This window comes from Hippopotamus amphibius, chromosome 16 (assembly GCF_030028045.1).
Source record: "Hippopotamus amphibius kiboko isolate mHipAmp2 chromosome 16, mHipAmp2.hap2, whole genome shotgun sequence".
In the NCBI taxonomy this organism is placed as follows: Eukaryota; Metazoa; Chordata; class Mammalia; order Artiodactyla; family Hippopotamidae; genus Hippopotamus; species Hippopotamus amphibius.
Genome location: NC_080201.1, coordinates 60,110,496 through 60,124,182, shown reverse-complemented (window position 1 = coordinate 60,124,182; position 13,687 = coordinate 60,110,496). Strand labels below are relative to the sequence as shown.

The following is a 13,687-nucleotide window of genomic DNA, read 5'->3' as shown; positions in this document are numbered from 1 at the left end:
AATCCACAATTCCAAAATTCCCAGTGGCATTTGCCCATATGGACCATGCAAGCTTTGGTTCTGTGGCCTTCCATAGTCTTGGAAATGAAAGTGAAGACTCTGACCCTGCCCAAAGTGGCACATTTCATAAGAGATCATTTCCACATTGAATTGGAATCAGGGTAAGGGTGAGTGAAAGAAAAGCAAAGAAAAGACAATATATGAAGAGCAACCAGAGAAAAAGGCCAATTCCCTTCCAAAGAAGAGCCGTTTAATTGACTGATTTATCAAGTAGCACCACGGACAGCATATGAAAGCAAATACTATCTTGAAATATAACTTCTGAATATAATATAATTCATAAATGAGGCAGCAATACAATTTAGAGCAAATACATGGGGGGGGGGGGTTCATCACCAGTAGAATAACAATAGAAAATCGTTTAAAACTTCCTGACACTAGTAACAGCTAAGTCCAAAGCTGGAGGCAGGGTAAGTGGACTTTACATTTCCTAATATCTACAGATTTTCCAAGAGGGGAGAGAGGTTTTCACTTACTTTAATAAGTTAATTATGCATGCAGTAATTTATGGTAATGACAAGAATAGAATCAGAATGTATCACTTACAAACTAGAAGCCCTTAAAAATATACTTTTAAAGGCTTAGTAAATCAAAGAAGACAAGCATGGAGAGAGAAAATCATGTGAAATTCGTGGCACAAATAGAAAAGAAAATGTAAGGTGGGGTACGTATCTTCACTATAATTGGATAAATGCTTCAGTTCAAAACAGAGAGTCAGCTTGGATTGTCATTCCAAGTATATACTCTTTACAAGATATACATCTAAATTATAAGTATAGAGAGGTGAAACATAAAAGCAGACAAAATTGGATACCATGTCAACATTAATTTAAAAAGCAAGCCTTTCTGAAACCCCTCCGCCTTAGGTGCCCTGCTGGCCTAAAGTTCAGGACCTTGTGCCTGTGGACAGGGGTCGTTGGCAGAGTTGGGGGTTTCCTGAACTCATTGCCCAGCTGTGCTCCAGCACCACGGACAGCGTCAAACTTTCAGCCAGGCACTTGTAGGGTCTGGCACGGGGGTTGGAGTGCCCCCTGGGCCAGATCCCTGAGCTGTCTCAAATGCAGAGGAAAGAGGGCTGGGGAATGGAACTGGTGAGCTCTGTCCCTCAGCACACAGGTGCTGGACAGGGGACAGCCAAGCTCCTCCTCAGTCTCCACTGAAAACCTCACCATCCTACGGAGGAGGGCACTTAGCTTCAGAGACACAATGCATTTTTCAGAGGCCACTGTGTTCCTTGCCCCCCAGGGCTGACTCTACCTTCACCCCCTTCAGAATTTATTTATTTATTTATTTATTTATTTATTTATTTATTGGCTGCATAGAGTCTTTGTTGCTGCATGGCCTTTATCTAGCTGGGGAGAGCAGGGGCTACTCTTCCTTGCAGTGCTCCGGCTGCTCACTGCGGAGGCTTCTGTTGTTGCAAAGCACAGGCTCTAGGCTCACGGGCTTCAGTAGTTGTGGCTGGTGCGCTCCAGAGCACAGGCTCAGTAGTTGTGGTACAAGAGCCTATTTGTGGTACACGGGGCCTTCCCCAACAAGTATAGAATCCGTGTTCCCTGCATTAGCAGGTGGATTCTTAACCATTGTGCCACCAGGGATGTCCCAATGGCATCTCATTTAAAATCCCACTTCTTTATTACTGAATTGGAAATTCAATTGCTTTTTAAAATTTGAATTTGTGTCTCATAATCGTGCTCTCTCATTATGCCCCCAAATGTATCTGTATAGACTTTTCAATTTTTCTATGTACATAAACATTTATGAAGGGAAACATCTTTGTTTTGCTATTCTTTCAGTTCTTATACCTGTTATGTATATTTATTGCCTTACCTGGGTAGAATCTATCTTACTTCATGAAGTATGATGTTTTTTGAAGAAACCCTTTATGTTTCTAAGGAACCTCTCTTTTATTTCCAATTGGCTATGAGTTTTATCCAGAAGACATTTCAAATCATTTGTTCATCTCCTGAGATTTAATGAGTCAAGGATCAATTGTGAAAATGGTAGAGACAGCATATATTTTGGCAAAGGGAATTTAGCATCAGTAATTTATTAAGCAGGTGTTGAGAGGCCAGTTGAGTGTTTCAACAAGGGAACACTGCCTGGTATCCTTGGATGACTCTAATCTAAGGCCCACCTTGAGATTTTTTTCTGCATATATATATATACATATATATGACAGCTATATATATAGGATATCTATGATATATGTGACATTTATATATATATATGATAGATATTGTCATATCTATTTCCATTAAGGTATAAAGATACCATTATGCTACTTTCAGGTGTTAACATAACAATTTGATATATGTATATATTCCAAAATCTCACCAAATATGTCTCGTTAACAGCTATCACTATATGTAGCTAAATTTTTTTTCCTTGTGATGAGAACTTTTAAGATGTACTTTTTTAGCAACTTTCAAACATATAATACAGTACTGTTAAATATATTATTATAGTTAATAGTATTATGAAGTGTAGCCACGATGATATACACTACATCCCCAAGATTTATTGATTTTATTCATGGAAGTTTGTACCTTTTTACCACTATTACCCATTTTGCCCATGACCCCACTCTCTATCACTGGGAACCACCAATCTGTTCTCTGTATCTATGAGTCTGCTTTCCTTCTGAGTGTTTTATAAGATTCCACATATATGTGAGATAGTATGGTATTTTCTCTCTCTGACTTACTGCATTTAGTGCCATCCCTTCATGGTCCAATCATGTGTTGCAAAAGCAGGATTTCCTACCCTTTTATGGCTGAGGAATATTCCATGGTGTACACATACCACGTTTTCTTGTTCATTTACCCATCGATGGACATGTCAGTTGTTTCCAAGTCTTAGCTATGGTAAATAATGCTTCCATGAACATGGGGGTGTGCATATGTTTTCAAATTATTGTGTTCATTTTTTTTTAGATCAATACCCCAAAGTGAAAGTACTTGTTGGTTCTATTTTTAGTTTTGAGGAACCTCCATACTGTTCTCCACAGTGGCTGCACCAAAATTCACATTCCCAGCAACAGTACACAAGGGTTCCCTTTACTCCACATCCTCACCAACCCTTGTCATTTCTTGTTCTTTGATAATCCCAGCTTGTGGTTCACTAGACCACCAGCTGCTGTAAATTCGCATGCCACAGCCATGTGGAACGTGGCCCTCTTTAGTTCCTGATGTGTCCAGGAATGTTCCCTGCAATACCTGCAGAGTGAGGGGACAGAGCTTATCACCTCTTGTTCACCTGGACCCCACAGCAGGGCCAGTCCTAAGTTCTGTGCAGCCTGACATTGATACAAAATTTGAGATTCCTCCTTAGGAAAAAAAAGTCACTGAATACACTACAAATGTGGCACCCATACACAAAATGGGACACCCAAGCCTTCTGACCCTGAAGCGTTTATAGGAACTGAGAAAAAAAGCCAAATCTTAGAACAAAAGATGCTCCCATATCGCCTATGGATCAGAAAATTCCAAGTGTTCTAGGAGTTGTGAGTCAAGTACTGGGGATGAAGATCAAGTATACATATTTCTTAAAGGTCAGGGAAACATCTGGGTTTCTTTTGAAATAAGAAAACACATTTCATCAATCTCAAAAGCTAATATCCTGAAAACCACAAGAAAAGACAATTCATAAAAATTACAGATGACTTTACTCAGTAGTAAGGCACACCTGTCTGTCATGCCTGCATAACACCTGTTCCCCATACTTTTGGGCTGATCCTCTTTGATTGCCTCTTTGTAGGAGAATTATTGTGTATATTAATAAATACTAATATTCTACTAATAGATATTATCGATTATAGGTATATTCTGTCTAAAATAGAGAGAAGAGCAAAAACATACACTATTTCCACTGGCACGGTTGATGGAAATTTATTTTTATAATTGAAGAAATGAAAAAATAGATAAATAATATCTCTATATAAATATAAAAGAAAATGTCTTTCCATTCCACAGCTTGTTACTGGAGTGTCTAAAATGGTTAAGATCATTGTCCAAATTGGGAAACCTTTATGAAATTTGTTCCCTAAAGAGCAGTGAGATTACAGGTTATTTCTACACATGGCTTGCGCCCTTACTGGTTTGTTTATTTTTAAAAGGCAGTGCAGAGGGAGGTGTCCTTAATTGTGTTTCTGTGAGGTCTAGCCTTTCGGGGTGCCCAATGAATGGGGAAGGGCCTCCCTGTCCTCGCCCTGTTTTGGGTGGGCCTGTGCTCCAAGGCTGGTCCCAGGAGACCCTCAGTTGCATGAAGACCACCACTCCCGTTTGCCATGTTCTGAAAACCCTGCAGAGCAAAGGAGCTTTCCCTGCTCAGCTCTCCTTCTTGGGTTCCACCCTCCACCATATTTGGCTCTGGAAACGTCTTTCCTGCCCCAACTTGAACGGTTTTGAGAACATTTTCACTCTTCTTTTGCAGAATGTTCGGAGTCTTTCTGCCGCAGGGTGGGACCCGCAGATCAGCAGGGCGGGACCCCGTTTCTCTTTTCCGGTTGCGAGGCCCCCTGGGCTACCGCGCTGTGGCCGTGAACATCCCTGGGCAGGTGGTCATTTCAGAGCCACGTCCGGGGAACCCTCTCAACTCTGGGGCCTCAGGCTCTTCCCCTGCAGCCTTGGGCGGGGGGAGCGGGTGGGACAGCAGGACTCGTCAGCCCCCACCCCAGCCCCGCGGCCTGGGGCGTCCAAGTTCCCCTTCTGTGCTTGGCCAAGGCTATCTCGCTGTCACCCACGGGCTTCCTGTTGGGCTTCCTCCGTCCCTCCCCACATTCGGGGCGCTTCCCTCCCCGACGGAGGGACCCTGACCCGGGCTCTGCGCTGGCGGATGCGGACATGGTGCCCCTGCTGCTGCTGGTCCTGCTGTGGGGGGGTGAGTGGGCCGAGGGGGGGAGGGGCGGCACGGGTGGGGGAGGGGCTGGAGCTGCCGCTGAGCCTCTGTGTCCCCCCAGGGTCCCTGCAGGAGGACCGAGGGTTCGAGCTGCGCGTGCAGGAATCAGTGACGGTGCAGGCGTGCGGGGGCGTCCACGTGCCCTGCTCCTTCTCCTACCCGGGAAATTCATCGTATTCCCTTCCCGAACTCTACATCTATTGGTTCCGGGAAGGGGACAACGTAAAGGGTGATTCTGTGGCCACAAACAACCCAAACAGACGAGTGAAGCCAGAGACCAAGGGCCGATTCCACCTCCTCGGGGACCCCTGGAAGAACAACTGCTCCCTGAGCATCAGAGACGCCAGGATGAGTGACAAAGGGGTCTACTTCTTCCGAGTGGAGAGGGGACATAATGTGAAACACAGTTACAGAGATAAGAGGCTGAATTTGCAGGTGACAGGTATGGCAGGGGGCCCAGGAGAGGACCCTGGGACGTGGAGACCCCAGTGTTACAACAGGAACAAGACATAGAAATCCTCCCTGCTCGGTGTCTTGGGGTTTAGGGGTTCCGAAGAGACACAGGACCCAGGGGGAACTGTGGCCCTGAGGCACTGGTCCCTCTCGGTCACACTCTCGCTCCCCAACCTTTGGGCCCAGGCATCTCCCTCTCTCCTCCTCAGCGCCAGCAGGGAAACCCAACATCCACTTTCTGGAGCCTCTGGAGTCTGGCCACCCCACAAACCTGACCTGCAGCCTGTCACTAGTCTGTGAAGTGAGGCAGTTTCTCCTGTTCTCCTGGGTGGGGGATGCCCTTGATGAGATGAACAAAAAGACCCTCCACTCCTCAGTGCTCACCCTCACCCCAAGGCCCCAGGACCATGGCACCTACCTCACCTGTCGTGTGGAACTCCAAGGAGCTCAGGTGACCATGGAGAGAACCATCCGACTCAATGTCTCCTGTGAGTGTGGAGGGGGGCTTGGTCCCTGAGGGCAGTGCTATGTGTGTGTGTATGTGTGTGTGTGTGTGTGTGTGTGTGTGTTTGTGTGTGTGTAGATGGTGGAGAGAGAACAAGAGCCAGCTCACTCTTTCGTGGATCTGAGCCTTGGGAGCCTAGGTGGGGACTGGCCATGCACAGCCATTCCCCTTCCTGGTTTCCTTCCTTGGGTGCTGGGTCCATTTCCATCCCACGCCTCACCTTGAAGCAAGGCCATATCTTTCTATCCTAGATGTTCCGTGGAACCTCACCATCAGCATCTCCTTCAGAAATGTCACAGGTAGGGAAGGACCTCTCCTCTCCAGGGCTGCATTCTGCTCCTGGGACCCCCTGCAAGCAGAGAGGTGGGGATTAGGGCTTGAATGTGATGAGTTATGGGAAGAGCAAGGATAAAAATCACCACCCTCCCTACCCCACCTCCCATGTACTGGTCCACACACACACATGCAACACACATATATACATACACATACCACCATGTACATGTATACATGTACACACACACAGCCCCCTCACACCTATACACATACACACACACACACTGACACACACACTCACATACACTCCACACATATACACACTCACACACTCCATTCAAAGGTCTGTTCAATTTATCATGGTTTTGCTCTGTGGTTTTCCTCCACAAAAGCCTCCTTAGTCCCAGTTCCTGCTCCTTCACTGAATCCGTTTCCCAAACCTTGAGGCTCTCTGTTCTCTTTCCACCAAACAGCCCAGGCATGTCCCATTGAGACACTGAGACTCCCCTGAAGATCTGAGGCCCAGACATGCTGGGTCTACCTCCTTAGGGTGTGAAGGCCCAGCCTGGGAATCCACACTGAACCAAGCCTTTGGGCTGGGGGAGGAGAAACCAACTAGATCCTGGGAAGGTCGGAGGAATGAGATCTCAGCCTCTCCCAGCTAACTTGCTGCATTTTCCCCAAAGCCCTCAAGATTCTGCAAAACACCTCGTCCCTTCTCATCTCCCAGGGTCAGGCTCTGCAGCTGCTCTGTGTTGCTGACAGCAACCCCCCTGCTCAGCTGAGCTGGTTCCGGGGGTCCCGAGCACTGAAGCCCACCTCCATCTCCAACACGGGGATCCTGGAGCTGCCAGGCTTAGGAGCTGAAGATATGGAATTCACCTGCCAAGCTCGGAACTATCTGGGCTCCCAGAATACCTCTCTGAGCTTCTCTGTGTTCTGTGAGTGTGGAGACCCCTGGGGGCAGGACACCTGGGTCCACGGGACAGGAGAGGCACACTCAACCTTCTGCTCCCTCCCCACAGCGCCCCCGCAGCTGCTGGGCCCCTCCTGCTCCCAGGAGGAGGAGGGTCTGCACTGCAGCTGCTCCTCCCAAGCCCAGCCGGCACCCTCCCTGCGTTGGCGGCTGGGAGAGGGGCTGCTGGAGGAGAATTTCAGCAATACCTCCTTCAAGGTCACCTCCAACTCCTCTGAGCCCTGGGCCAACAGCTCCCTGAGCCTCACTGGGGGGCTCCCCTCTGGCCTCAGACTCAGCTGTGAAGCCCGGAATATTCACGGGGCCCAGAGTGGCACTGTCCTGCTGCTGCCAGGTCAGGGGGCTGGTTGCGGGCAGAGGCTTAGGGGGAAAGGAGTTAAGATCCTAGAAGGTGATGCTGGGTGGGAGAGGGGCGGGGGCCTGGACAGAAGGTGAATGCTAGGACAGGGGGCTCCATCTCAGGCCTGAAGAGGCTCTCCAGTAAGTTCTGCAAGGAGGTGGGAAGGCCCGAGACTGAATCTTGGGTGTGAAGTCATCTCATGGGCCTCTTCTCTGCAGGGAAACTGGCACCCCTGACTGGAGTGGTTCCTGGGGCTCTTGGAGGTGCTGGTGGCATGACCCTGCTGTCACTGTGTTTGTGCCTTATCTTCTTTTGCATGTAAGCCTGTGTTGTTGGGGAGGTACAGGGAGGGGTGTGGTAGGGAGTCCAGAGAGAGGTCACTTAATCCCAGAAATGCAGAGCTGAGTAGACTAGATCCCGAGAGGGTCTTTTTGGTGTTGTTTTTGGTTTTTCTTTGTGTGTGTGGATGGGTAACAGCCTTAGTGAGATATAACTCCCATGCATTTAAAGTGTACAATTCACTGGCTTTTAGTCTGTTCCGAGTTGTGTGTCCATCAGCATGATTTTGACAGAACTATTTGGTTAGCCCCAAATGAAAAAGAAACCAGAAGGAAACCCACACCCCTTGTTATCCCATCTGCTCCACCCCCTGCCCTAGGGAACCACTATTCTGTTTTCTGTCTCTCTAGAGTTGTCTATTCTGGACATTTCATACAAGTGGAATCATAAAATATGTGGTCCCTTGTGACTGACTTAGCGTGATGTTTTCAAGCTTCATGCATGTTATGGCATGGGTCAGTACGTCATTCCTTTTTATTTCCAAATGATGTTCCCTTGTATGAATGGACCACATTTCTAGTCATCCGCTCATCTATTGACGGACACCTGGGTTGTTTCCACTTTTTGGCTATCATTTGCCAAAAATAATAACATTAATGTACGTGTTTCATGTGTAAGTGGGGTCTTCAGTGATGGACATTCAGTCTTGGCCAAAGTCCTGGTCATCCAAGAGGATGAAGCACTCACTTGCACATCAAGAAGGCCTGTGGGTCTGAGGTGTCTTACCAGGGAGTGGGGGGCAGCTTGCCCACCTTTGCCCAAGCCATCCTGGCTGCAGTACACTGGTTTCTTCTAGAGCGAAAGCCCGCAGAAAGCAGGCAGCCAGGAGACCAGAGCATGTGGACGATGAAGACCCCGTCATGGGTACCGTTTCCTGGGTGAGTGATGTGGGCATCTTCTCCTGCTGTGGGAGACCTGGGCATGTGCAGTCGGTGGGTCCAGCCTGAGCTCCTCAGCATTTCCTGCTCCTCCCTGGTCCCCCAGGCAGACACCTGGGAGTTGCCTTCCCTTCTGTTCTTCCTCTTCATCTCCCTGACCCAAGGGTCCTCTGCTGATCACTAAGCCCACCTCACCTCTTTGCCGGATACAGCCTGCTAGAACCATCTCCTTCAAACCAGTAGCTTCCAGCCATTGGGGCGTCTCAAAGCTGTTGTTTGCGACCATTACTTAGAGAATCAAGTCATAATCCTTGGTCTGATATATGAAGTCCTTCCTGAGATCTCCCTGATGGCTGCTCCAGCCCCTGGTCCTAGCCTAGCACGCAGCTACGCTGGCTTTCTTTCTGTCTCCATAGAGATCTACTCCCTTGTGACCTGGAGGCTTCGAATGCACAGTTCCTTATACCTGAAATGCCCTTCCTTCTCCATTTTGACCAGACCAGCTTGCCTCCTCCTTGTAGCTCCAATATCAACATCTCTTACTCTGGGAAAACTTTGTCCTCTCCCTCCCTGTCAATGTCCATCCCTCCCTTCTCTGTGTCCCCAGAGCTCTGTGTCCATCCCTGTGCTGAGGGTCACATCACCCAACATCACTGCATTCACCCATCTCCACCCTCTTATCGTATTTGTAAAGTCCTTGTGGGGACAGGGGCTGTAATTTTCTCTCACTCTTTCCCAGTCCATCACTACCCCTCTTTCCTTTTCTAAAATTGGGCTGTGTTGCCCTAAATGGAATTATCCAAAATGCTTTGTTCGTGACCAAACTGTTACCAATGTAAGAAGCAGTGTTGACTTTTACTTCCTCATTGGTATTCATAATATAAGCAAGTGTAAACCTACCGTCGAACCTATGACTTTAAACATTGATGATAACTTTTATCTACCCATGTTCCTCCCTGATCTTTCCTCCGTAGCCTCTGCTCTGACTCCTGTTGCTGGTAGTATCACATATATGTTTACCAAAAATATAGACTGTGTAGTTTAATTGCTTCTGAACCTGCAAAGGGCATCACTTTTCCATGTACTCTTTTCCATACTCACTTTGTAGATGCAACATTATGTTAGAAAGAGTCATTCACATTTTGACACAAAGTTGCAGTTCCCCATTGTATAATAATTCATTTTATTATTACATGTATTATCTAAGCTGGTATTGATGGACATTTGAGTTGTTTCCAGGTGTTGTTATTAGGAGCATTCTTACTCCTGTCTCATTGTATTCACACACAAGAGTTTTTCTTTAGCATTACTTAAGAATTTAATTCCTAGGTCATAGGGTATGTAACATTCACATTTACAAGAGCATGACAAATAGTTTTCCAAAGCAACTGCATTCAGTTATACTCCCATCTGTGCCTATCAGATTCTGTTATCTAGTATTCTGTTATGTATCTCTCTCTGCAACACTTGTTTTTCTCAATTTTTTTTTTTTGGTCACCTCCTGTTCTCACTGTGGTGTTGATGTGCATTTCCTTGGTTACCAATGACAATGAAACTCTCTCTAAGTCTTCAGCAGCACATGAACATCTTTTGTATAAAATGCTTGATGACATCTGTGGCCCATTTCCCTACTGGATGTTTGACCTCTTATTAAATTTGTTGAAGAGCTTTAAACATTTCTATACTTTTTATTTTCTTTTTGGTTATATACATGGCAAATGTCTTCTCCCAGTGACTAGCTTACCTTCACTTTTTTAAAGGCAACCTCTGATGATGGTAAGTTCTTAATTGTAATATAACTATATTCACCAATCTTCTCTTTTCTAAAGTGCCTTTTGGGTCTCATTTAAGAAACTCTAACGATTACCAGGAGTTTCAAGTATAGTTTCAACTAAAAGTTTTATGTTTTCCTTTTGACCTTTAAAGACTTCTTCTACTGGGAGTTGATTTTTGTGTGTGGTGTGCCGTGTTGACCTGTATATGTACCTCCTTCATTTATACAATAGTCCTTCTCTCTCTCCTGTGTTGAACTGCCATGCCATTTTTACCATACATCAAAATCCCATACCTGGGTGGGCCTCTTTCTGTGACCTCTTGAATTCCGACGGTCGATTTAATTGTCCCTGAGTCACAACTGTGTCACCATCAACAGAATCTATAAACTCAAAAATAAGTCCTGGTATCTCATACAGCAAGACCTTCTCCTGAGTCTTCTTCAAAAGTTGTCTTGGCTATTCTTGGCCCTTTGTTGTTCTATTTAAATGTGAGAATCAGTTTGCTAAGTTCCCCAAAATACTCCTGTTGGAGTTTTCGTTGGAATACATTGAAGGTATAGATCAACTCAAGAAGGGTGTACTTGTTTGTGAATTCAAGTCTTCTAATCCACAAAAACATATCTGCATTCATTTAAGTTTTTAAAAAAATGTTTTCAAGAAAGATGGAGAATTCTTTCCCAGTAAGGTCTTGGTCATCTTTTCCTCTTTTTCTTCCTACGTACTAGTTATTGTTACTACTGTAAATACTATCTTTTTAAAAGTGCATTTTCTGATTGTTCATTGCTGGTATGCAGAATTAAAAACAATTTTTAAAAACACATGAGGTTGTCTTTGGTAATTTAAAAGATCACAAATTGGTCTTGGATGTCATTTAGAATCTTGCTGCTTTGGTAGCTGGAAAATTCTTAGATCTTATCCATAAGCCTGCTGAAGCATTCGTCTTCAAAGAGAAACATTCCATCTGAGAAAGGTACAATATTCTTGTTTTCACTGTCATGGCTGCTGAATCAAAGCAGCTGAATTTGGTGCACATGCAATGTCATTTTCTTTAAGAATCAACTACTCCTTTTGGGCTTCTGTCCCTGAAGAAGAAACCCCTAGTGTCCTGCAACCTCTGAAGATCTTCGAGGGTGAGTCAGAAATTATCCCCACTCTTTCTATAGCCAGAGTGCAGATGGTTTTTGACTCACCTTTGAAATTTTCTTCTGAGAGGTTTCAGATTTGAACAAATGATTTACTCCCCTGAATAAATGATGGGGAAGTGAACACTATTACAGGTTGGTCTTGGGTGTCACTCAGAATCTTTGAAGATTTCAAATTCAATGATCATATTATCTGCAAAATAATAACAGCTTGTTTATTCCCTTTGACCCTAATTGATAGGCACTTCCTTCTTTCTTCTTGTCTAAATATCCTGGCTAAGATTCCAAACCCAAATAACAGTGGTGATCATGGGTATCCTTTATTCATCCTGATTTTGAAGGAAAGGCACCCAATATTCCATTTAAGTTTAACCAACCCATTTCAGTTGGTTTTTGTTACAGGTTTTTGTTGTTGTTGTTGTTTTTAGTATAGATAACCTAACCTTCATACCTTGATCAGGGTAAGGAAGTTCTTTTCTATCACTAAATAACTTTAAGTTTTTATCATACATCTCAGCTGAACTTTTCAAATACATCTAGTGAAAAGATTTTCCTCCATAAACTGTTACCAATGGTGAATGAAACAGTGAAAAATTTTCTTTTTTAAAAATAATTAATTAATTTTTTTGGCTGCATTGGGTCTTTGTTGCTATGCACGGGCTTTCTCTGATAGCAGAGAGCGGGGGCTACTCTTCGTTGCAGTGCCCGGGCTTCTCATTGCTGTGGCTTCACTCTAGAGCACAGGCTCTAGGTGCGTGGGCTTCAGTAGTTGTGACACATTGGCTCAGTAGTTGTGGCTCGAGGGCTCTAAAGCACAGGCTCAGTAATTGTGGTGCACAGGCTTAGTTGCTCCACTCCATGTGGGATCTTCCAGGGCCAGCGCTCAAACCCATGCCCCTGCATTGAAAGGCGGATTCTTAATCACTGCACTACCAGGGAAGTCCTTGCTTTACTTTCATTCTTGTTATAGGGGACCCAAGCTCAGAATCCAGAATTGCCATCTCTTTTCTGGTTTCTGCATAAGCTATCTCATAACACACACTGAAGTTAGAAATTTCCTTTGCCTAATCTAGTCCTCTGAGCAGAATGTAAGCTGCCTAAAGTCAGGGTCTAGGTTTTCTTGCACAGTTCACCTGGCCCTTCTCCCAGGACTTGGCACAGGAGACACTGCCAATAACACAGCAGACCTCGGTTAGAGTCCTGGCTCTGCCATTTACTATATGAGTGACTTTGGGCAAACTATTTTACCCGTCCCCCGCCTCAGTTTACCTACCTGTAAAGTGGGTATAATGAGAGTATCATTCATACTGGGTTTTTGCGAAGGTTAAATATGATTCATAAGCCCTTGATATGGCCTAATCAGTCTCAATATTACAAAAGTGTAAATGAATGTGTGAATATTTGCGTTCATAGGAAACATGTGAAATAAGAGGATAAATGAATAGCAGTCCCGTTATCCCAACTTCCCCTTGGGGGTCATGCCTGCCTTACTCCTTCTCTGACTCCCTTTTCTCCCCTTTACTCAGGGTTCCAGGCAAAAGCCCTGCCCAGACGGCCCCCCAGACCAGACGTCATCCCTTGCGGAGGATGCTCCGCCCTTGGGGGAGCAGCTGGAGCTCCATTACGCCTCCCTCAGCTTTTATGGGATGAATTCTTGGGATCCTTCGGGCCAGGAGGCCACCAGCACGAGCGAGTATGCAGAGATCAAAACAAGCTAATTGGGACTCGCCCAGAGCTTGGTCCTGGCTGGAGGAATCACAGCCTGTGTAGGGAAAAGGATTAGCCAGGGACTAGTTAATGAAACCTTTGCAGCAGTATTAGCATTAACTACTATATGAGTGTCCCCAAGTAGAGCAGAAAGCAGGCAGGTGATGGAATTAGAGAGACTTGGGCCCACATGCAGGTTCCAGCACTTCCTATGGCATCGATAGCAAGCAATTCACTTCATCTCTCTCTATCTCAGTTTTCCATTCTGTATATCGGAGATCATGTGTCCTACCTCAAAGTTCAGTGATCATTAAAGAAAGAGCACATAAAAATCAAG

At 45.5% G+C, this 13,687-nt stretch overlaps 1 protein-coding gene across 1 annotated transcript; it reads left to right on the top strand.

Annotated features, from left to right (window-relative positions):
* The first annotated feature begins 4,904 nt into the window (after nucleotides 1–4,904).
* LOC130838744 (sialic acid-binding Ig-like lectin 5) lies at nucleotides 4,905–13,687 on the top strand. The gene is made up of 9 exons (XM_057712240.1): nucleotides 4,905–4,941; nucleotides 5,021–5,401; nucleotides 5,622–5,900; nucleotides 6,169–6,216; nucleotides 6,880–7,134; nucleotides 7,219–7,503; nucleotides 7,728–7,827; nucleotides 8,645–8,726; nucleotides 13,170–13,687. The coding sequence occupies exons 1-9, from the start codon at nucleotides 4,905–4,907 to the stop codon at nucleotides 13,359–13,361; spliced, it is 1,659 nt and encodes a 552-aa protein (XP_057568223.1). The 3' UTR covers nucleotides 13,362–13,687.

Bases quoted from the DNA above. Each gene is read 5' to 3' on its own strand.
- LOC130838744 (XM_057712240.1), top strand. From the start codon at position 4,905: ATGGTGCCCCTGCTGCTGCTGGTCCTGCTGTGGGGGG. The intron at 5,901-6,168 runs GTGAGTGTGGAG...TTTCTATCCTAG, and splicing joins CATCCGACTCAATGTCTCCT to ATGTTCCGTGGAACCTCACC. The intron at 8,727-13,169 runs GTGAGTGATGTG...CCCTTTACTCAG, and splicing joins TCATGGGTACCGTTTCCTGG to GGTTCCAGGCAAAAGCCCTG.